The sequence below is a fragment of the Hipposideros armiger genome, unplaced genomic scaffold, assembly GCF_001890085.2.
Source record: "Hipposideros armiger isolate ML-2016 unplaced genomic scaffold, ASM189008v1 scaffold_238, whole genome shotgun sequence".
Taxonomy (NCBI): domain Eukaryota; kingdom Metazoa; phylum Chordata; class Mammalia; order Chiroptera; family Hipposideridae; genus Hipposideros; species Hipposideros armiger.
The window spans coordinates 502,622-523,823 of record NW_017731588.1 but is presented as its reverse complement, the minus strand read 5'-3'; the positions used below and the strand labels follow the sequence as shown (position 1 = coordinate 523,823).

The window sequence follows — 21,202 nt, the reverse complement described above, 5'->3', positions numbered from 1 at the left end:
TGAGCTGTTGTTCAGCATCTTAGCTGTGGAGGGCAGTGTCACTGGCCCTCATATGTGGGATCCAAACCGGGGCCCTCTGGCATCCCAAGCCAGTTAACCATCGCGTCACTCGGCCGGCCCCACAATTTTGTGAATTTTCCAGTTATCCTTTTGTTATTGGATTTCTAACTTCATCCCATGTGGTCAGAGAAGATACTTTGTGTATCTTTTTAAAAATCTATTGAGACTTAATTTGTGGCCTACTGTATGATCTGTCCTGGGAAATGTCCCATGTATACTTGAGAAGAATGTGTATTCTATTGTTGCTGGGTAGAGTGTTCTGTATGTGTCTGTTAGATCTCGTTGGTTTATTGTGCCGTGTAAGTCCATTATGTGAGCAGGGTGTTGAAGTCTCCAACTTTTATTGTAGAGCTATTTCTCCCTTCAGTTCTGAAAGCTTTTGCTTTATGTTTTTGGATGGTCTGTCATTAGGTGTGTATGTTTATAATTGTTGTATCTTCTTGCTGTATTGAAGGTACTTTTGATTCTTAAGAACACCATCTGAATCCTAGTGGCAGAGAGATTTTTCCCGGGTTTCAAAGTTTTGGTGTTTAATCCATCTGTACATTGTAGGATCTCATTTTTCTTTCATATGGAAAGCCAGCTGTCACCCTAGTTATTGAAGTCTCTACTTTCCTCACTGATTAGTAATGCTAGTCAGTCATAACCTCTGCCAGATTTCCACATAGGCAGGGGTGTTTCTGGTCTCTATTCTGTCCTGCCGCTTTGTGTCTATTTCTGTGTTAATAAAACTTTTAATTACCATAGCCTTTATATAACATGCCTTGGTATTGAATAGAGTGAATCCTTCTTCCTTATTCTTTTTGTGTAAAAAATGAAAACTCTACTTTTCATTCTTCCATGACTAATTTTAGAATTAGTATATCAAGTTCCTCAAATTTTTGCTGGGACGTTGACTGGAAATAGTTTATAGATTAATTTGGGAAGAACTGATACCTATAAAATCCTGAGTCTTCTCACCTGTGAATAAAGTTTACATCTCCATTTATTCAGATCTCCTTTTATATCCTCCTATTCAAGTTTGATTAATTTCTCTACGAAGGTCCTACATATTTTTTATTAGGTTTATTCCTTTGTACTTCATAGTTTTTGTTCTGATAAAGTGAATGTTTTAAAATTTGTATATTTCAATTAAGTTATTGCTAGTAGATAGAAACGATGTTTGATCCTTGTACGTTGATCTTGGGTCCAACGTCCTGTGTAACTCTCAGTTCTCTTGGATTGGCATCATAATGATCATACTGTTTCCTATAATGGCAATTTTGTGTCTCTTTCTAATCTTACTGTGTCTCATTCATATCTTGTCTAACTGCAAGAATTACAGAACATTGTGGAGTTGTAGGGAGAAAGCATCCCTCCCCTGCTGCTGACCTTCATTCATTCTAGTGACCAGTTACTGAATACCCACCATATGCCAGACACTGTGCTAGCTAGCTTCTGGGGTTTAGCAGTGAACAAAACAAAGTCCCTGCCTGTGTGCTTACATTCTTATGGGGAGAGACAGAAAATAACCAAATGAACAAACAAACACATAACATGTAAGATGGTTTGATGTGCAACAGAGAAAATAAAGCACAGTAAGAGCAGGATACTGAGTGCTGCAGGGGTGGAGGCAGTGTTGCTGGCCCACGTAGGGAGGTCAGGGAAGGTCTCCCTGATAAGGTGATTCTGGAGCAGAAACCTGAAAGCAGGGAGAGAGAGAAGTCTTAGACATCCGGTGATCAGAGGTAAAGGCAGGAGCAGAGAACTCCTGTAGTGGGCAAGTGTTTGACGTGTTCCAGGCCTAGGGAAGGTGGCTGGTGTGGCTGCAGCAGTGAGGTGAGCAGGAGGACAGAGGTGGAGATGACATCAGAGTGGCACCTCAAATCACAGAGGTCTCAGAGGTGCTAGTAAAGTTGGGGCTTTTGCTCCCAGAAGAGTTGGGAGTGCTGCAACTTGACATTCTTTTTTAAGGGATTCATCTGGTTTCTCTAGTCAAAAGAGCAGAGGGACAGACACAAGTGAAAGTTGGGAGATGAGTCAGGAGGATGTAACCATAACCTGGGTCAGAGAAGTTGGTGGTGGCCATGGAGCATTTAAGGGAGGGGTCCGATTCTAGATATATTTGGAAGGTAGAGCAGGATTTCCTGATGGATTGGGTATGGAATAAGAGTGCAAGGAGTCAAAAATTGGCTTGGGTTCTCAGTGACGAAAAGGATGGAGTCGCCGCTGAGATAGGAAAGACCAGTGTAGACAGATGTCAGGAGGAAAGTCAGGAGTTGCGTTTTGAACATTTTGGATTTGACAGCATCATTAGGTGTCAGAGTGGAGACGCAAAGCAGGCAGCTGGACATGAGTCTGGGCAGAGGGCCAGGTTGAAGATTATATTTGGGAGTCACTGGAGTATAGATAAGGCCAAAAATGAGGTGAAAATGAGTAGAGAAGAGAGACAATGCAAGGACTGAGCCCCAAGACACTAATACTTCATGGTGGGAAGGGAGGAGTGACCGGCGAGATGAAAAATGGCTGCTGGAACCCAACTGAATAAGGGTTTCAGGAAGAGAATCAACTGTGTCACATGCCGCTGGTGGTGGTGACATCACTGTAGAGTGAGAAATGGGAGGAGGCTTAGGTTTAAGCAGACACCTGAAATGGTCACCCAGGAGGGCGCAGGGCCACCGAGATGAGGCTGCAGAGGGAAGAATGGAGGGAGGCAGGGCCATGTTAATCCAAAAGATCAGCTCGTTTTTAATTTTTGTTTTCAGTTGAATTGTGTTTAGGGAATGGGACTATATCACACAACTTTCTATAAGATGGTGAGTTTGTCCATTTCTCCTTAAAATGTTAAATTTTACTTTATGTTATTCTGAAACTATCTCAGATGCATCAAGTTTAGACTTGTAACATTCCTAGTGAATGTTTAGTGATTCACTCGCTCTGGTTTTCCAGATGTACATTTGTGTTTCGCCTTAAAGTCTTACTTTATGTTAGGAGTATGGCTGTACCAGCTTTCCTTCAGTTATTATTTTGCTGGTATGATACCTATTTCCATCCTTTCACTTTAACCTTTCACTGTCCTTATAATCATGTCTCTTATAATCAGCATATATCTGGGTTTTGTGTTTTGTCTAGTCTGTTTTTATTTCAGAAGTAGACAGTGTAGTCCATTTATAAAGGGATTTCTCTATATTTTGGTTTATTCTTACCCTGTTACTTTGTGGTATTTGTTCTACTTTTTTAAGGTGTCATTTTTCCCCTTGCTGCCTTTTGGATTAAACATTCCTTTCCCCATTACCTTTACTAGATTTGAGGCTGTATTACTTGGGATTAGGTTTCCATATAAATAACATTTCAAAAAAAAAGTAGATTGAACAAGACTGTTTAAAGTTCAAGAATGTCTGAGATAGTAAAAAGCTAGGGCTCCAGACTTCCTTTTTCTTGAGGTTTGATGTCATAATTGGCTTCTATGCACAAAGTCTTCTCATTCTTCCAAGTGGTGCTGGATTCCACCAGAATCCCAACAGCATTCCAGCCAGCAAAGGAACCAGCAGCAAAAAAGAGCAAGCTGGCCCCGCACATCGCTTCTGCCTCTACCCCTCTGACCAGAAATTAAACATATAGCTACTTATAAGCTTGTGAGGGAACCTAGGAAATGCTTGATTACAGGCTGCTGTGTGTGTGTGCAGTTAAAAATCGAAGGTCCCCACAGATCACTTGTTTTCAGAAGCCTGTGCTGTGCTTGGTAGAGAAGAACGTGCATATTACAGGGATGTGATGTGACACTAACAACAGAAGTCCTTATTCTAATTCTGATTCTAGTGTAACTTGTTAGATGATTCTAATATTTTGCATACCATGGCTCACATTTTCTATTTGACAATACTTCATCCTGGAAAATTCACATTAAGAAATTTCTGTGTTTTTACTTCATCTGAATAGAGTTGCTATTTGACATAAAGAGAAAAAAGTCAAAAATTCTAAGAGAAAAGTAGAAAAAAATATTAAGGACAACTAGCTGTCTCTGCCACAGAAGTTATGCACTGTGTTTCTATTATTTAAACCCTTAAAATTTAACATTAAGTTACTCAGTATCTTTACCTTTCTCCCAAACAATGCAAGGATCTTAAAACATGATTAATCTGATTGTTAAAAGCCAACAAATAATTATTATATCATTTTCAATTTATGATATAATTATGATAATTATCTTATAGTTATTTAGATTTATCTGTATGTTTATTATTTTCTTCGCTCACCCTTCCTCCTTGTGTCTCATATCATCCTCCTTGCTGAGTACATCCTTTAGAGCTTTCTTTAGTGAGTACCTGAGAGCTGGCATTAACTCTGTATTTATCTGACCATCTTTATTTTGCTCTCATTTTTCTTGTTAACCTTTATTTTTATTGTTAAGTACACATGCAAAGAGTAGACAGCATAAAGAAAAAGAATAAAAGAACATTCACGTACCTACCACCTGTTTACAAAATAGATGTTACCAATATCTTTGAAGTCCAGTGATCTCATCTTTCTGCCATAGCATTAAGCCCGGTCCTGAATTTTGTGTTAATTATACCTTGCTTTTTTAAAATACTTGTACCATATATATGTGTGTCCCTGAGGAATAATTTAGTTTTGCCTGTTTTTGAAATTTATGTGTGTATATAATTTTTTTTTAAGAAAAAAAATTTTTTTAACGAAATTTTATTGGGGAACAGTGTGTTCTTCCAGGACCCATCAGCTCCAAATCAAGTAGCTGTCTTCAATCTAGTTGTGGAGGGCACAGCTCCTTGGTCCATATGGGAATCGAACTGGCAACCCTGGTGTTATAAGCCTGCGCTCTAACCGCCTGGGCTAACCGGCTGCTTTGAAATTTATATTAATTGAAGCATAGTGTATGCATTTTTCTGAGATTTGCCCTTTTTATTCAACAGTTTTTGAGATCCATCCATGTAAATGCCTGGACCTGTAGTTCATTCTTTTCATTGATATGTATAAATATGCTATTGCTTATCTATTCCGCTCATGAGCATTTGAATTGTTTCTAGTTTTTGGTTGTGAGCAGTTTTTATAAGTGTTGAGATATAATTTACATACCATAAAATTCACTCCTTTAAAGTATACAATACAGTTTCAGTATATTCAGTATATACAGAGTTTCAGTATATTCACAGGTTTGTGCAACCATCACTACTCCCTAATTCTGGAACATTTTCATCACCCCAATAAGAAACCTTATACCCATTTAGCCATCATTCCCTATCTCTCTCAGCCCTAGGCAAACACTACTCTATTTTATTCTTTATAAATTTGCCTGTTCTGGATATTTCATATAAATGGAATCATACACTATGTAGCCTCTCTTGTGTTTGACTTCTTTCACTTAGCATAATGTTTTCGAGATTTATCCATGTTGTAGCATGTATCGATACTTCATTCCTTTTTATTGCTGAATAATATTCCACTGTATGGGTGTATTGCATTTTGCTTATCCATTCATCAGTTGTATCTACTTTTTGGCTACTAGAGATATTCTTTGAAACACAAATGTTTGATTTTAGTGAAGTCCTGTTGGTTTTTACTTTTGACACTTGTGCTTTTGGTGTCAATTCTGAGAAACCTTTGCCTAATCCACAGTCATGAAGATTTACTCCTGTTTGTTTCTAAGAGTTTTATCGTTTTAGTTGTTATATTGAAGTCTGTTATCCATTTTGAGTTAATTTTCATTTATAGTATGAGGTATGGGTCCACATTTATTCTTTTACATTTGGATATTCACTTGACCCACCACCATTTGTTTAGTGAGACTGTTCTTTCCCCATTGAATGGTCTTGGTCCCCTTGTCAAAATCAGTAGACCATAAATGTAAGGATTTATTTCTGGACTCTCAAGTCTATTCCATTGCATCGATGTACATGTGTATACTTATGTCAGTACCACACTGTCATGATTACTCTAGCTTTGTAATATGTTTTGAAATTGGGAAGTGTGAGTCCTCCAACTCTGTTCTTCAAATACAAATACCAATAAAAGAAGTTTATGGACAGTTCTCAGGTTCTAACTAAAGGAAGTTCTAATCATTCTTGCATTTCCATATTAATTTTAAAATCATCTTGTCAATTTCTGCAAAAAAGGCAGCCAGGTTTTTATTTTGATAGGGATAGTGTGAAATCTGTAATTCAATTTGAGGAGCATTTTCATCTTACTATTAAGTCTTCTGATCTACGAACATAGAATATCTTTCCATTTATTTGGGTTTTTAAATTTTTCTTTCCCTTTTATTTCTTTCGTTAGATTTATCCCTAAGTGTTTTATTCTTTTTGATACTACTGTAAGTGAAATTGTTTTCTTAATTTCCTTTTAAGATTGTTCATTGGAGGTGATCGGTTAGCACAGTTGGTTAGAACGTGGTGCTGACAGCACCAAGGCTGCTGGTTCGATCCCCACATGGGCCACTGTGAGCTGCACCATCCTTAAAAGAGTTAACTATGCCATTGTAGCATGAAAGCAATGTGTAACCAATGACCATGGCTGTTCCCCAATCAAACTATGTATATATATGAATGATTGTTCATTGTTAGTATACAGAAATACAATTGACTTTTACATATTGATCTTGTATGCTGCAACCTTGCTGAACTTGTTTATTACTTCTAAGTTTTGGGGGATTCCTTAGGATTTTTTATATACAAGATAATTTCATCTGAAAATAGAGATGACTTTACTTTTTTCTTTCCAATCTGGATTCCTTATATTTTGTTTTTTGCCTAATGGCTCTGGCCAAGATAATGTTGAATAGAAGTAGCAAGAGCAGACATCCTTGTTTTTGTTATCATTCCTGATCTTGGGGAGAAATTATTCAGTCTCACACCATTAAGATGTAAGCTGTGGGTTACTATGCACATATCTGACCCTGTCTCCTAGACAAGAGTTCTCTAAGATATGTACTCGGAGTGGAAATGCTTGGGCCATAGGGTATGCATGTGTTCAGATTTACAAGAAATATCAAACTTTTCCTAAGTGATTGTAGCAATTTATTATTCCCTCAGCACTCTATGAGAGTACCCAGTGCCCTACATCTTTACTTATGATTATGAAATAGTGGTTATAATTTGCATTTCATTGGTTACTAATAACATGGAACATATTTTCACCTATCAGCCATTTATGTTTCCTCCTCCGTGAAAGGCCTCTTCATGTTTTTCACTCCTCCTTCTGTTGTCCCTTTTTTATTGCCTCATAGGTGATCTTTATATATCTGATTCTGGAACTATTGTCAGTTACATGTATTGTAAATATCTTCTCCCAGTTTGTAACTTTTCTTCACTTTCTCTATGATTTATTTTAAATGAACAGATATTCTTGGTTTTAATGTAGTTAAATGTATCACTCTTTTATGGTTTGTACGTTTTTTTGTTTGTTTTTGTAAGATTTTATTGGGGAATTGGGGGAGGGGGAGCAGCATTGGGGAATTGGGGAAGGGGAACAGATAAGTTGCTGTCCTTTTGTTGTTGTAATCAAGTATTTATTTCCACTTTTTTCATGTTAGCTACTTATTCTTTTAGTAGTTAATCTAAAGATTATAACCTGCATCCTTGACTTTGTAAAGACTAATCTAAATTAGTACCTTTACCAGTTCACAGATGATGCAGGGCCTTAGAACACTTTTATTCCCTTCCTGACTACGTACTATTGCTGTGAAGTATTTTTGTTCTATATATATTCTAACTGCCACAGACATTTTTGTTTTATACAATCAATATTACAATCAATATTTACTTAGCTTTACCCACATATTTACCCTTTCTGTTACTCTTCACTCCTTTATTTCATGCTTCTGCTCAGGATCTTTTCCTTTCTGCCTAAAGAACTCCCTTTAGTATTTATTTTAATATATTATTTATCTTAAAATGTCTGTATTTTTCCCTCTTATTTTGAATAGTATTTTTGCTAAGTATGAAATTCTAGGTTAGTATTGAGCTTCTTTCAACAGTTTTTATGAATATGTTTTTGACTATGTTCTGGTTTCCAGGCTTTCTATTGAAAAGTCAGCTGCTGCCAGTTTTCCTGCTGGTCCTTTGAAGAATAATTTGTTTTTCCGCCTCTGTCTGCTTTTAAAATTTTTCACCTTGTGTTTTGAGTTTTATCAATTTTCTGTGATACCTAGGTATGGTTTTTTTGGTATTTTTCCAGCTTGATGTTCACAGGGTTTTTTTGAATCTTTGGCTTTAATAACTTTCATCAGTTTCAGGAAAGTCTTGACCATTATTTGCAAATTTCTGCTGCATTTTATTTCTTCTCTCGTAACCTCCAATTACACGTTAGACTGCCATGTTATAATGTTTCTTCATTCTCTTTTCTGTATTTTCCTTTATTTTTCCTCCTCTGGGCCTCAGTCTGGTATTTCCTGTTGGATTATTGTATAGTTCAGCTGTGACTAATCTATTAAACCCATCTACTGTGATCTTAATTTCAGTTACTATGTTTTTTAGTTCTAGAATTCCAATTTGATTCTCCTTGTTAGATTCTGAAATTCTTCATCTTGTCATATATTTTCTTGGATATAGTCAGAGTTATTTTAAAGCCCTTGTCCAATAACTCTAGTATCTATAGCCCCTGTGGGTCTTTTTTCTCTTTTTTTTCTCTTTTGGTGTACAGTCGTTTGGTTCTGTCTCCTGGTATACTTGGTGATTTTTATTCAATGTCAGAAATTGTATATGAAAACTACAGAAATGATTTGAGGCTCAGGATGATTTTTTATTCAAGAAAGCATGTACTTTTATTTCTTGCAGGCCATTAAGAGTAGGGGCAGACCAACTTAATCCAATATGGACTTGAACTGATTCAAAGCTAGTTTTTTGTGACAGCTAGACTGTTTCTAGTTTGCCCTTATCCTGGTGTGCACCCTTCAGGGAATCCCAATGACAGCCTCTAGTTTTTACCAAGACCCTCCGCTCCAATTTTTGTTTCTCCCACACCTTAAGCCTGCTGGAAGCTTCACTCAGCTTAAAGCACTTTCCTTAAGTCCTGTCTGCCTGATTTGCTCTGAATTCCACTTTTGGTCTTCCTGTCCCCATGAAACTGCCACAAGCTCTCCTCAGCCTTTTAACTACCACCTTCTGCTTTGCCTCTTAGCTAGCCTCTTAGCCTTGTGCTGCTTATAAGCTGGGAGATGTCTTGGGGTAAAAGCAGTATAGAGTATCCGACACACCTGAATATTATTTCCCTTCTCACTGGGGTCTTAGCCTCTCAAGTTCTGGTTGCTTTGAGAATTTTTAATGCCTTGAAATAGATTTTTTGTTGTTTTGGTGATTTTTTTTTTTTTTTACTTGTTCTTGGTGGGAGGGTTCAGTTGCCTGATACAACTGTTTTTTCATGGCCAAAATTGTAAGTCATTAGAATTTTCTTATGTTGAATCAGTCTTGTATTACCAGACTAAACCCAGCTGAATTATGATATATCATTTTTAGTACAGTGTTGGACTTGATTTGTTAATGTCTGATTTAATAATTTTGCCTTTGCTCATGAAAAATTTGCTGGTAATTTACCTTGTTAATCCTTGTCTTCTTGTATCAAGGTTATCTAGCTTCATAAAATGAGTTTAGGATGTTCCCTCTATTCAAATTCTTTTTTAAGAACAGAATTATCTTTAACTCCACTGTTTTGTAGAATTCTCTTTTTTTAAATATCTTTTCCAATATGGTTATATCATGTGGTCCTTTTTCATTCATAATCTTTTGTAACTTTCTCCTTTTTATCTTGATCAGTCTGGCAGGGCTCCTTAATTTTATTAATCCTCTATTATATGTTGTTTTATTTATTAATTTCTCCTCTCTTTGGGATAATTGTATTGTTCCTTCACTAATGTCTTAAATTGGATATTTTAGCTATTTGTTTTTCAGCCTGTCCTGTTTAAAAATATAAGTTTTGAAATCTGAGTTTCCCTTTAAGTACTACTTTAGGGATATCTAACAGTTATGTAATATATTTCCAACTTCCACTGTGATTTCTTTGACCAGTGGTTTATTTAGAAGTGTATGTCTTTGTTTTTAAATATATGAGGGTTTATTAGTTATGTTTCCATTACTGGTTTCTAACCTAATTATATTAATGTCAAAAATCATGATCTGTATGATATCCAGTTCTTTGAAATTTGTTGAGATATATTGTATGGCCTAGAAAGTGGTATTAGAGAATGTTCCATAGTGTGTGAAAAGAAAGTATATTTTACAGTTCGTGGGTATAGGGTTCTAGGTTACATCTTTTAGATCAGGTTTGTTAACTAAGTGAATCAAATGTTTTCTGACCTTACTGATTTTTTTGGTCTGCTCTGCCTGTTAGCTACTCAGAGAAGGAAGTGTGTTAAGGTCTTCCACTCTGATGGCAGATTTGTCAGTTTCTCCTTATAGTCTGTCACTTTTTGCTTTACATATTTGAAACTTTGTTATTAAATGCCTATAGGTTAAGAATCATTTTAATTTTCCTGGTGAACTGAACTTTTTATCAATATTTAGTGACCCTCTTTATTTCTACCTTTTGGCTTAGAGTCATTTTTTTTTTTTAAGATTTTTTTTTTATTGGGGAATTGGGGGAAGGGGAACAGACAAGTTGCTGTCCTTTTGTCTTCATCAGTCTAGTTGTGGAGGACGTTGCTTCACTGGCCCAAGTTGGCACCATCATTGCGCTCTTCCCGGGCGAGGCAGATCAGTCGCCGGCTTCTGGACGGCTGCTCACGGTGGCTGCTGGCCGCTCACGCTGGTTGCTGGCTACACACGGTAGCCCATGGCAACCCACTGCAGCAGAGGACTACAGCCCACGCCGTCGCCGGTGACTCAGGGCAGCCCAGCTCCAGGTTGAGCTGTTGTTCAGCATCTTAGCTGTAGAGGGCAGTGTCACTGGCCCTCATATGTGGGATCCGAACCGGGGCCCTCTGGTGTCCCAAGCCAGTTCTTAACCATCGCGCCACTCGGCTGGCCCTATAGGAGTTCTTTATAGTCTGGATATTAAACCCTTATCAGATACGATTTGGAAATAATTTTCCCATTCTGTGGGTTGTTTACTCTTGTATATATTAGTCAGATTTATCTTTTTTTTTTTCTTTTGTTGCCTATGCTTTTGGTTTTTTACTTAAGAAACTACTGCCAAATCCAATGTCATGAAGATTTGCTCCAATGTTTTTATCTAAGAGTTGTATAGTTTTAGCTTACATTTAGGTCTTTGATCCATTCTGAGTTAATTATTTCATACGGTATAAGGTAAGGGTTCAATCTTTTGCATGGAATATCTTGTTTTCCCAGCACCATTTGTTAAAGAGACTATCCTTTCCTCATTCATACTCACTCTTGTTTTTTTTTTAATTGGGGAACAGTGTGCTTTTCCAGTACCCATCAGCTCCAGGTCAAGCAGTTGTCTTCAATCTAGTTGTGGAGGGCGCAGCCCCGCGGCTCATGTGGGAATCGAACTGGCAACTTTGGTGTTATAAGCCTGCACTCTAACCACCTGAGCTAATGGGCCACCCCTCACATTCATTCTTGAATGATGATTTCTCTGGGTGTAGAATTCTAAGTTAATACTTTTCTCTCAGTACCATATTCAGTTTGCATCCATTGTTGTAGTTGAGAAGTTTGCTGTTTCATTCATTCCTTTTGGCAGTAATCTTTGCTTCCCTTTGACTGCTTTTATTTAAGAGTTTCTCTTTAGTGTTACTGTAAATAAGTGTGGACATGCTTGGCATCCATTTGGCTTCCTGACTCTTAGGACTGATGTTAGCCATTTCTGTAAACTTCTAAATCGTGATCTCTGAATGTTTTTCTTCCATTCTCTTTATTCTTTTAGAACTCGGATAGAGTCTTGCTCTCTCTTCCATGGCTCTCAATTACTTTCTTTTTGATAGTCTCTTCTTTTTAAAACATTTAGTTGCAGCTTTTATGTCTTAAAAAAGTAAGGGGGCCGGCCAAGTGGCTTGTTGGTTAAGAACTGGCTTGGGACGCCAGAGGGCCCCGGTTCGGATCCCACATATGAGGGCCGGTGACACTGCCCTCTATAGCTAAGATGGTGAACAACAGCTCAACCTGAAGCTGGGCTGCCGCGAGTCGCTGGCGAAGGTGTAGGTTGCAGCCCCTATGGCAGTGGGTTGCCATGGGCTACCGTGTGTAGCCAGCAGCCAGCGTGAGCGGCCAGCAGCCGCAGTGAGCGGCCGGCCATCCAGAAGCCAGCGACTGATCTGCCTCCCCGGAAAGAGCGCAATAATGGTGCCAACTTGGGCCAGTGAAGCAACGTCCTACTCAACTGGACTGAAGAACAAAACGATATGAACTTGTCTGTTCCCCTTCCCTCAATTCCCCCAGCACTGTTCCCATCCCCCCAACTCCCTAATAAAAATCTTAAAAAAAAAAAAAAAAGTAAGGTACCCAAGTACAGTCTTATGGTTAGGAATTCTCAGGAGACATTTCCCTTTATTCCCACTCTGCTTTAGACCAAGCCAGGTACATCCCTACTACCTACCTTGGGTTGATTGGAGAGTTGGGGGCGGGGGCTCATTTTATTCCCAGCACTTATTTATTTTTTAAAATGTTTTGTTAAGCAGTTTTAAGTGTTTTACACCAGCAGCTTTTTCACTTCTAGTTACCATGTCCTTCCTAGTTTTCAGCAGGGTTTATTCTTTGTGCTGCTTCCAGCATGGCCCTTGTTTCTGTGATGACCTGGTTTTTCTCTTGCGCTAGTTCCAGGGCTCGTGTATCTCCTTCCATTGCCTGGCATATGTTTTTGGAGCACCTCTTTCTGCGCTTTGAACTACTGTTCTACATATTCATGGCTAAATATCACACTTTTCATCTATCCCTGGCAACAATTTTCTGGTGAATGTTCATCCGCCATTTGCTGTTCCTGTTTACCTCCTGTGTTGGTTCCTTTTTAATTACTAATTTCTTAATGAGGTGAAATTCTTCCTTGATGAGCTCTTGGCAGCAGATCATTGTGGGCGGGGCCAGGGCTGTCCCTTCAGCCTTGTCTTCTCCCCAGGCAGCTACAGGGCTGCCTACAATGCAGAGCACCCCCACCCCTTGTCCTTGGTGCAGAACCAGGTTCAGGAAAGCCCCTGCTGCTGTCCACACCCACTTTTTATTTTAAGTGAGAGATTACTGGTCTGTCCCCTCAAGGTGTCCTACTGTGGAGAACCCAAAACTGCCACCTTTATCGAGACCTTCAACCCCAAGAACCTTCCTTGTGTGGCATGTGGCAGCTTTCCTCATTGTGCTCCAGAGTTCTGTCCAAGACGATTTGCATTTCAGCGATTTCTGAGGGGAAGGGGTAGTTCAAAACTGGAAGTCACACTAAAGGCTCAACCTATATTCCTGGCCAAATACTTCATGGTTAACGCTTCTGTTTGATTCCACTTTCTTATATCTTAAGACTTTTACATTTATGGTCATAATGAAAGTGATTTATTCTTGGCATGTCCTATCTGCTCTCAGGGCTCTTGAAATTAATTGTCATTTTCTATATTTACTCTTGAAGAATTTGAATATAAGACAGGGACTCATCTGTTCCTTGAAGGTTTTATAAAACCACCTGAAAAACTACATAACCTGGTTCCTTTTTCTGGGAAGATTTTTAAGTTCTACTTCAGTTTTTAAAAACAGTTACTCTAATCAGATTTTCTATTTCTCCTTGAGTCTGTGATAGTAATTTACATTTTTCTGCGAAATTCTTCCATTTAAACTTAGTTTTCAAGTTTATTGCCATAAAATGTCCTTAGGAACGAGGGGATGGGGTCATTTATATTGCATTTTTCACGATGAGACTGTATTAATATATAAAATGAGGACCACCTGCCATCACCACATACTGATTGGAACCCTGAGGCAGGCTGGGAGATGAAAGCCATGCCCCTCATCCTGCCTTCCACCCCAGCCAGCCTTGTGCTCCGTCAGCCTCATTCCACCTTCTCTTTCTCAGTCTTAGGAAAAGTCCTCAGCGCTGTGGGCAGTGCCCAGCTACTGATGTCCCAGAAATTCCAGCAGTTCCGGGGCCTCTGTGAACAAAACTTGGTGAGTGTGATTCCTCTTCCTCCACAGCAGGGCTTCTCGAAAGCCTTTGGCTGCCTTCCCTGCCCACCAGGTCAGCCCTTCAGGCCTCTGTGGCCTCCTCACAGCATGAGAAAGGTGATGGCAGTGCATGTCAATGGCTAGCGCAGGAAAGGGGCCCGGAACGCTCCTTTCAGATTGCTAATACCTTTTGAAATAGAAAAGTGAGCTCTATGTAAAAATACCCAATGAAAGTTAAAGATGAGTGAACACTGATTTATTTATATAAGACATATTCTGTATCTAAGAAGACAGTCAAGGTAAGAAATTTTAAAATACCACCACTAGGCTTGGTGGGTTTCCTCCCCTCTACCTGCTGGGAGTGTGGAATCCTCCCTCCATAGCCAGGGGCACAGGACGATGGCAGAATGTTTGTATCTAAGACCTGCAGCGGTTGGCTCAGGCGGTCATGAGGAGGAATGTGTTGTCGGAGGCAGAATGGCAGGAGGGAAACCACATGAACCCCGGGATCATACCCATCTGGGCGGGATCCTGCCGTCCCCCGCCTGACTGTGAGGTTATGGAACTCCTTTCCTCCTTGTACAATGAGAACAGTTGTCTGCCTGGCATGCATTTGGGGCACAAGGGCCTTCCTCACTGTAGCCCTGGGGGCAAAGGCATCAGTCCCCCCACGTACGTGCAGGGCCTACTCTCGTGATGGGAGTGTCTCCCAAAGAGCTCCATATCAGGGCTGGCAGTGACCAGGACGTGGCTTCATTCATCCAGATAACCCGGGAACTGAGGAGTAAGACTAGGCCTCAGGAGCCCCCAACCAGGGCTTAGAGACCATACTGCGGCGGGGTGCAGGACAAGCCTCTCCCCTGCTGCCCCACTGATCCTCCTCTGCCCCACAGAACCCTGACGCCAACCCACGTCCAACAGCCCAGGACCTGGCAGGGTTCTGGGACCTGCTACAGCTGTCCATCGAGGACATCAGCATGAAGTTTGATGAACTCTACCACCTCAAGGCCAACAGCTGGCAGCTGGTGGAGACCCCCGAGAAGAGGAAGGTGAGCATGGAGCAGTGCGGAGGGGAAGTCCAGGGACAAATTCCTGGTCGGCAATAACGCTGCCCACATCGGTCAGTGCTGCTTGGCTCCCTTCTCCGTGTGTCGTCTTTGAGCTGGGGGCTCACATCCATCCGTGTGCGGGGTCCATGCTCAGCACTCGTCTAGCATGCCGCTCCCGCTGTGTAGCTGAGGCCGCCCCCCGAAGCATGCCGTCCTGCCCCGCATGTTCAGAGGATGGGGCTCCTGGGAGTCATGCCCTGAGCGCACGTGTAGACAAGGCTGTTAGCCTTCTCCTGGGGCGACACTGCCAGGAGTATACAAGGGGCCCCCAATAACCCCTGTGGTTACTGGACGGTGGGCCTTTAAGTTCTGATCCTCTAGAAAAGCACGTGAAATGGCACCTGGGAGTTAGAGGCCCTGAATTTAACTCTCATCACTGGCTGTGTGACTCAGGCACCCAAAGGTTCAAACCAGGGATGGGAACAGGTGACCTGTCCGTCCTTTCCTGCTAGAACATTCTAGGATTCTAAGCTTGCTTTTTGCTCCTATCCTATGCCTTGTGCTACTCCCACTATCATTGCTTCTTGTGGCTTCCTAATTCCAAATGTGTGTTGCTTGTGCCTGATGCTGGGGGTGGGGGGTCGGGGGGACCTCCAGTTGCCAACATATAGGGGTGGTAGTGCCACACAAAAGGTGGCACCTTTATTTTATTTTTCTTCCCTCCTCACTGTCTCACTAAAGGAAGAGAAGAAACCACCCCCTCCGGTCCCCAAGAAGCCAGCCAAATCCAAGCCGGCAGTGAGCCGCGACAAGGCCTCTGACGCCGGAGACAGGCAGCGTCAGGAGGCCCGCAAGAGACTCCTGGCCGCAAAGCGGGCAGCTTCCGTGAGGCAGAACTCGGCCACAGAGAGTGCGGACAGCATCGAGATTTACGTCCCCGAGGCCCAGACCCGGCTCTGAGACCAGGAAGCAAATAATTTTAAGTCACTTAAAAAACCACACAAACTAAATGCGAATGGAACAGATATTTTCTCAACCTTTAGTATGGTTATTCTATCTAGAGACCCTGAGCCAACTTTCAAATTGACGCATACAAGGGCTCACAATTTGGCTTTTTGGGGTCCCGCCCAGCTTTAGGTTATGAAGACGTCACACAAAAAACGTCATCAAAAACACAAAACTCTAAAACTTTTTTTTCCTCTTGCTGGCCGTGGTGGACTAGATAGGTGGACTTCGGCAACTCCCCGGCCCAGCCTCCAGACTGCGGTCTTTTTACTTATTCTAATGAGAACTTAAACTAGCTTGTTTACAAGACGACAACAGTCCAAGGGCAGCCTTGGGCACCTGCCATGTCCTTCCTTCTTTTCCCAGCTACCCCTGCTGACTTTGGAATTTTCATTCTTACGTTTCTTTCCCGTTCAGAGCTCACACAGGGGTCACCATCCTGGCTGGCGGCTCTCTGGTTCTCACCGCTTTGTGTGGCTGAGATCCCAGAGGACAGAGATGGGCACGCACCCCCTCACCCGCCAAGTGCTCACACACAGCGCACATGTGCACACACAGATGGAGGTTCCTCTCAGCAGAAGCAGCCCTCCCCCTGCACCCCACCAGCCCTAAGCAGGATCAAGCTGGCGACACACCTCCCTGAGAAGATGAGGGTTTCGGTCTGGGGGTGGGGAATGAGAAAGAAGCCAGTTAGCACACTCCAGACTCCCACCTTTTTCTTCTCTCCAGCCCCTTCTTCCTTCAGCAAAATGTATGATTCCGAGTGATGTGTAGGGGACACTCGAGAGAGCGACCCCATTTGTCTGTCCCTGGCCGAGCCTGTGTACAGTACCCGAGGGGCGGGCGGCTGTCTGTACGTATGTGTACATATGCACATAGACCTTAGAGTGTATATTTAACAAACGCCCATCTGCTCACCCATGCCCACCAGCGCCACCGCTGGCTCTCGGGGCACCTGGCAGGAGGCGGGTGTGTGAATAGCATATATTTTTACATGTACTATATCTAGGTGTGTGTACAAGTGTGTGTAAAAATATATACCTTGTGTGTAAGCAGCCCCCCCCTTTTTTTTGGTCTCCCACCTGCCCCCCCCCAGCCATGGCCCATCTGCCCAGCCTCTGAGTGTTCTGGTTTTTGTTTGTTTGTTTGTTTGTTTTTTAACCCCAACCATCCTTCGCTTTCCCCAGCCCCACTCCCAGGGTGTCATGAGCCCTGAGCTGCAATGGTCCAGGCCTACAGGGCAGGGTGGGGAGGGCAGGGGGAGGGCGAGGGCTGCTCTCTCCTGTACAGACTACAGCACTGGAGACATCCTTGTGTCCGGCACTGGCTGCAAGGGGCCATGGGTGAACCGTGGGCCTGCTCTGGGGCCCCATTCCAGCTTGGCCGCCGTCTGTGACCATGGGCAAGTCACGACCTCTGTGTGCCTCAACTTCCTCCTCTGTAAAACGGGGACAGTCCCTGCCCCTCCCTACCTCACAGGCATGTTGTGAGAATAAATGAGGTAACGTGTACCCAGGGCTCATGGTGTTATTGCGGTGGGAAGGGCCAGGCTGGGGTGAGGCGGGGGGACTAGACTCCCCCAAAGACTGAGCCAGACCCCTTTCAAACGGCTGCTCTATGGAGACAGGGTGACTGGAGCCCTGTGATCCCGGGCAAGACCAAGCTCGGTTCCCTCTCATGGAAAATGTGTGCGACATCTACCTTACCAGCTTCCTCTGAGAAATAACTGCTTAACAGCTGCTGTGTAGGAGCCAAGACGGGCTGCCCTGGCTGACAATAGACCCCAAGTCTTTGCACATCTTCCGGACGGGGTACTCAGCACCCGCCAGGAGCTGCCTCCACCTGACAGTCACATGCACGGCACTCGCTTCCTGAGCAGCTCCTCTACCAGGCCCAGTGCCTGTGGGTCATTCAGAACGCATGCGCTGCTGGGGCAGACAGACACCGATCGTGCCACACATGAGGTCAGGTCCACAGCAGGTGGTCGAGAAGGTGATGCAGTGTGACTATGGGAACTGACTGCACCACCAAACCGGGCTGGGCAGGAGAGTGCTGGTCAAGCCCAGGACAGCGGGTGTTAACCAGCTTTGGCGGATGGGGGTGGCATGCAGGGGAGCACCTGGGGCAAGTGTATTCTAGGCAGAAGGAACAGTAGGCTCCAGTGAGAAAGCTCTTAGGCCAACTGATATGCAGGCCCTGACCTCAGGCCCAGGGGATGCACAGAACCACCTTTCCAGGAGCTCTGTTCAGCCCCTCAGAGCTCATCCCAACCCTGTGGGCCACACCCACTGCCCTCAGGGCAGCCTGCTCTCATCTCTGGACCCTGTTAGTGACCATGAGTAGCTCTGATGAACTGGACTGGAGCCTTCCCTGTGACCAGGCTGGGTTGACATGAAGGGTAAGTGAAGTGGTTTCTGGTTGCCTTGGGCACTGAGCCAGATACTCATAGGTGTGCAGAGGCAGCCAGGCTGGACTGAAGGGCCACCACCCAGCTAGCAGCCCAGCTCTACTCCTGACGGGCCATGGACCACCAGTGGGGGCGCTGTTAGCCTTTCTGAACCTGAGTGTTTCTGCTGCAGCAGCGGAGGGGCCTTGAGGGTTAGATCAGGGCCTCGCGGAAGCACCCTGCACTCCCTTTATCAGTACAGTGGGGACGGAAGCCTCTGACGTACAGAATCTGAGCCCCATTCCCAGCCCAACTGACAGAGCAGTGGAGGGACCCCCTGCCCAGATGAAAGAATAGTATAATGAACACCACACCCTGTCCTTTACCCAGAATCACCAATTGTCACTATTTCATCATACTTGCATTATCCCTCTCAGGTACATACACAAACATTTTTTTTGGAGCCACCTGAAAGTAAGCTGAATACGCCACGCTACTTCGCTCCCACTTACACCACACAACTCCTAAGAATAAATACGTACATTCCTGCATGAGCACAATACCATTATCACCTTCTAATTTAACAAACCAGAGGTCTCAGCACCTCCCTTAGGAGGGTACGTGGGGCCCAGACATGAACACCAGCTAAAGCACAGCCACACTCCAAATGCCCCAGTAATGTCCTCTATGGCTTTTCCTTTGTATCCATCCAGCATCCAAGACCATTCATGGCTTTGTTATCATGTCTCTAGTCTCTGAATCAAAAACAGTTTCCCCGCATTTTTTTGTATTTCATGTCACTGACATTTTTTCAGTGTCCAAGCATCTTGTCGAATGTTGTATAATTTGGATTTATGTTTCCTCGTGACTAAATTCAGATTGAACCATCAGAACAAGACTATGACTTAGATGATATGATGTCCCATCTCCTATACTCTGTTCTATCAAGGAGGCACTTGTCACTTCAGGAACAGGCCGACAGCAGTTTCCCAGAGAAGCTGGGAGTGAGTCCTCAGCGTCTGCAGTTCCAAAGCCCAGTCCTTGATGGAACAGAAAGGACCAGGACAGAGAGACCGCAAGCAGCCTCCTGAAGGCTACAGGGTGCTGGGGAGGAGGCAGAGAGGTGGAGCAGGAGACTCCGCTGACCCTGGGTCCCTGAGAACCAGCCCAGGGCTGTGCATCAGACACAGGGAGGTTCTCCTTGTAGACTCCCTGTTCCCTCAGAGTTGTGGGTCCCCAAGCCTTACGGAGTTCCCATGTATTAGAGATCCAAATTTAAGGGCTAAAACTAGAAAACTTCGAGTAAAACAGGTGTAAATCTTCATGACCTTGGCTGAGGCAACAACCAAAAGCATAAGAAACTGAAGAAAAAATAAACTTCATTAAAGTTGAAAACATTTGCACTTCTTGAAACTATCAAGAAAATGAAGGGCCAGCCGAGTGGCTCAGTTGGTTAAGAGCTTGCTTAAGAGTGTGAGCTCTGAGCAAAAGAGTCGCCAGTTCGATTCCCACATGGGACAGTGAGCTGTGCCCGAGCTGAGCTGCTGCTGAGCTGCCAACAGGTGGCAGGATGGCTCAGCTGGTGAGAGCACATGATTCTAACAACGAGGTTGCCTGTTAGAGATGGTGGGCTATGCCCGCCCGCAACTGAAGACTGAACACAGCACCTTAAGCTGAGCGGCGTGACTGTACTTGGAGCTGAGCTTGCTGTGCCCTCCACAACTAAGATTGAAGGACAACAACTTGGCTGTTCCCCTTCCCCAATTCCCCAACACTTCCCTTTCCCCAATTCTCCAATAAAACCTTAAAAAAAATGAAATGATACACAGAATGCGAGCACATATTTGCAAATCATATATCTGGTACAGTTGTAATAGCTAGAATATACAAAGCATCTTTGCAACCCAACCACAACACAATTTTTTTAATGGGCAAAACATCTGAAGAATCATTTCTCCAAAGAAGATATATAAATGTCCAATAAGTATATGAAAAGATGTTCAACATAACTAGTCCTTAAGGAATTGCTCATTAAAACCACAATGAGACACCATTTCACACCCAATAGGCTGGCTAGAAATAAGCGCTGGTGAGGATGTAGAGAAACTGGAACCCTCGTACATTACCGGTGAGGATGTAAAATGGTGCAGCATGGTGAAAAACAGTTGGGGAGTCCCTCAAGTTCAAACAGAGTTACCAAATGACCCAGCAATTCCACTCTTAGATACATATCAAAAAAAAAGTGAAAACACACATCCACACATAAACTTAGACACACCACTGTTCAGAGCAGCAGCATTCATAATAACCAAAAAGTAGAAACAACCCAAAGGTCCATCAACTGAGGAATAAATAAAATGTGGTGTATCAACAGAAGGGAATAATATTCAGCAATAAAAAGAATAGAGTTGTTACATGCTACACCATGGATGAACCTTGACAACATTATGCTAAGTGACAGAAGCCAGACACAAAAGGCTATATATTCTATGATTCCGTTTACATTAAATATTCAGAGTAAACAAATCCAGGGACAGAATGTAGATGAGTGTTTGCCAGGGAATGGGAGGAAAAGGGGGAGGGGACTGACTGTTAATGAGTTCAGAGTTTCTTCCGGGGGTGATGACAATGTTCTGGAATTACATAGTGGAAATGATTGTATAACTGTGAATATTCTAAAA

At 42.8% G+C, this 21,202-nt stretch overlaps 1 protein-coding gene across 9 annotated transcripts in view; it reads left to right on the top strand.

Annotated features, from left to right (window-relative positions):
- Positions 1-17,646, top strand: part of DLGAP4 (DLG associated protein 4) — a 197,949-nt gene extending 180,303 nt beyond the window's left edge. For 6 of the 9 annotated variants that reach the window (XM_019655197.1, XM_019655196.1, XM_019655194.1 and 3 more), the window contains 3 exons: positions 13,993-14,084; positions 14,975-15,130; positions 15,872-17,646. In XM_019655197.1, the coding sequence (XP_019510742.1) occupies positions 13,993-14,084; positions 14,975-15,130; positions 15,872-16,090 (467 nt within the window). In that variant the 3' untranslated portion in view covers positions 16,091-17,646. Of the gene's footprint in view, positions 1-13,992; positions 14,085-14,974; positions 15,202-15,860 lie in introns of all 9 variants that reach the window. The other 3 variants (XM_019655199.1, XM_019655198.1, XM_019655200.1) reach the window with 3 other exon arrangements.
- Positions 17,647-21,202: the final 3,556 nt, after the last annotated feature.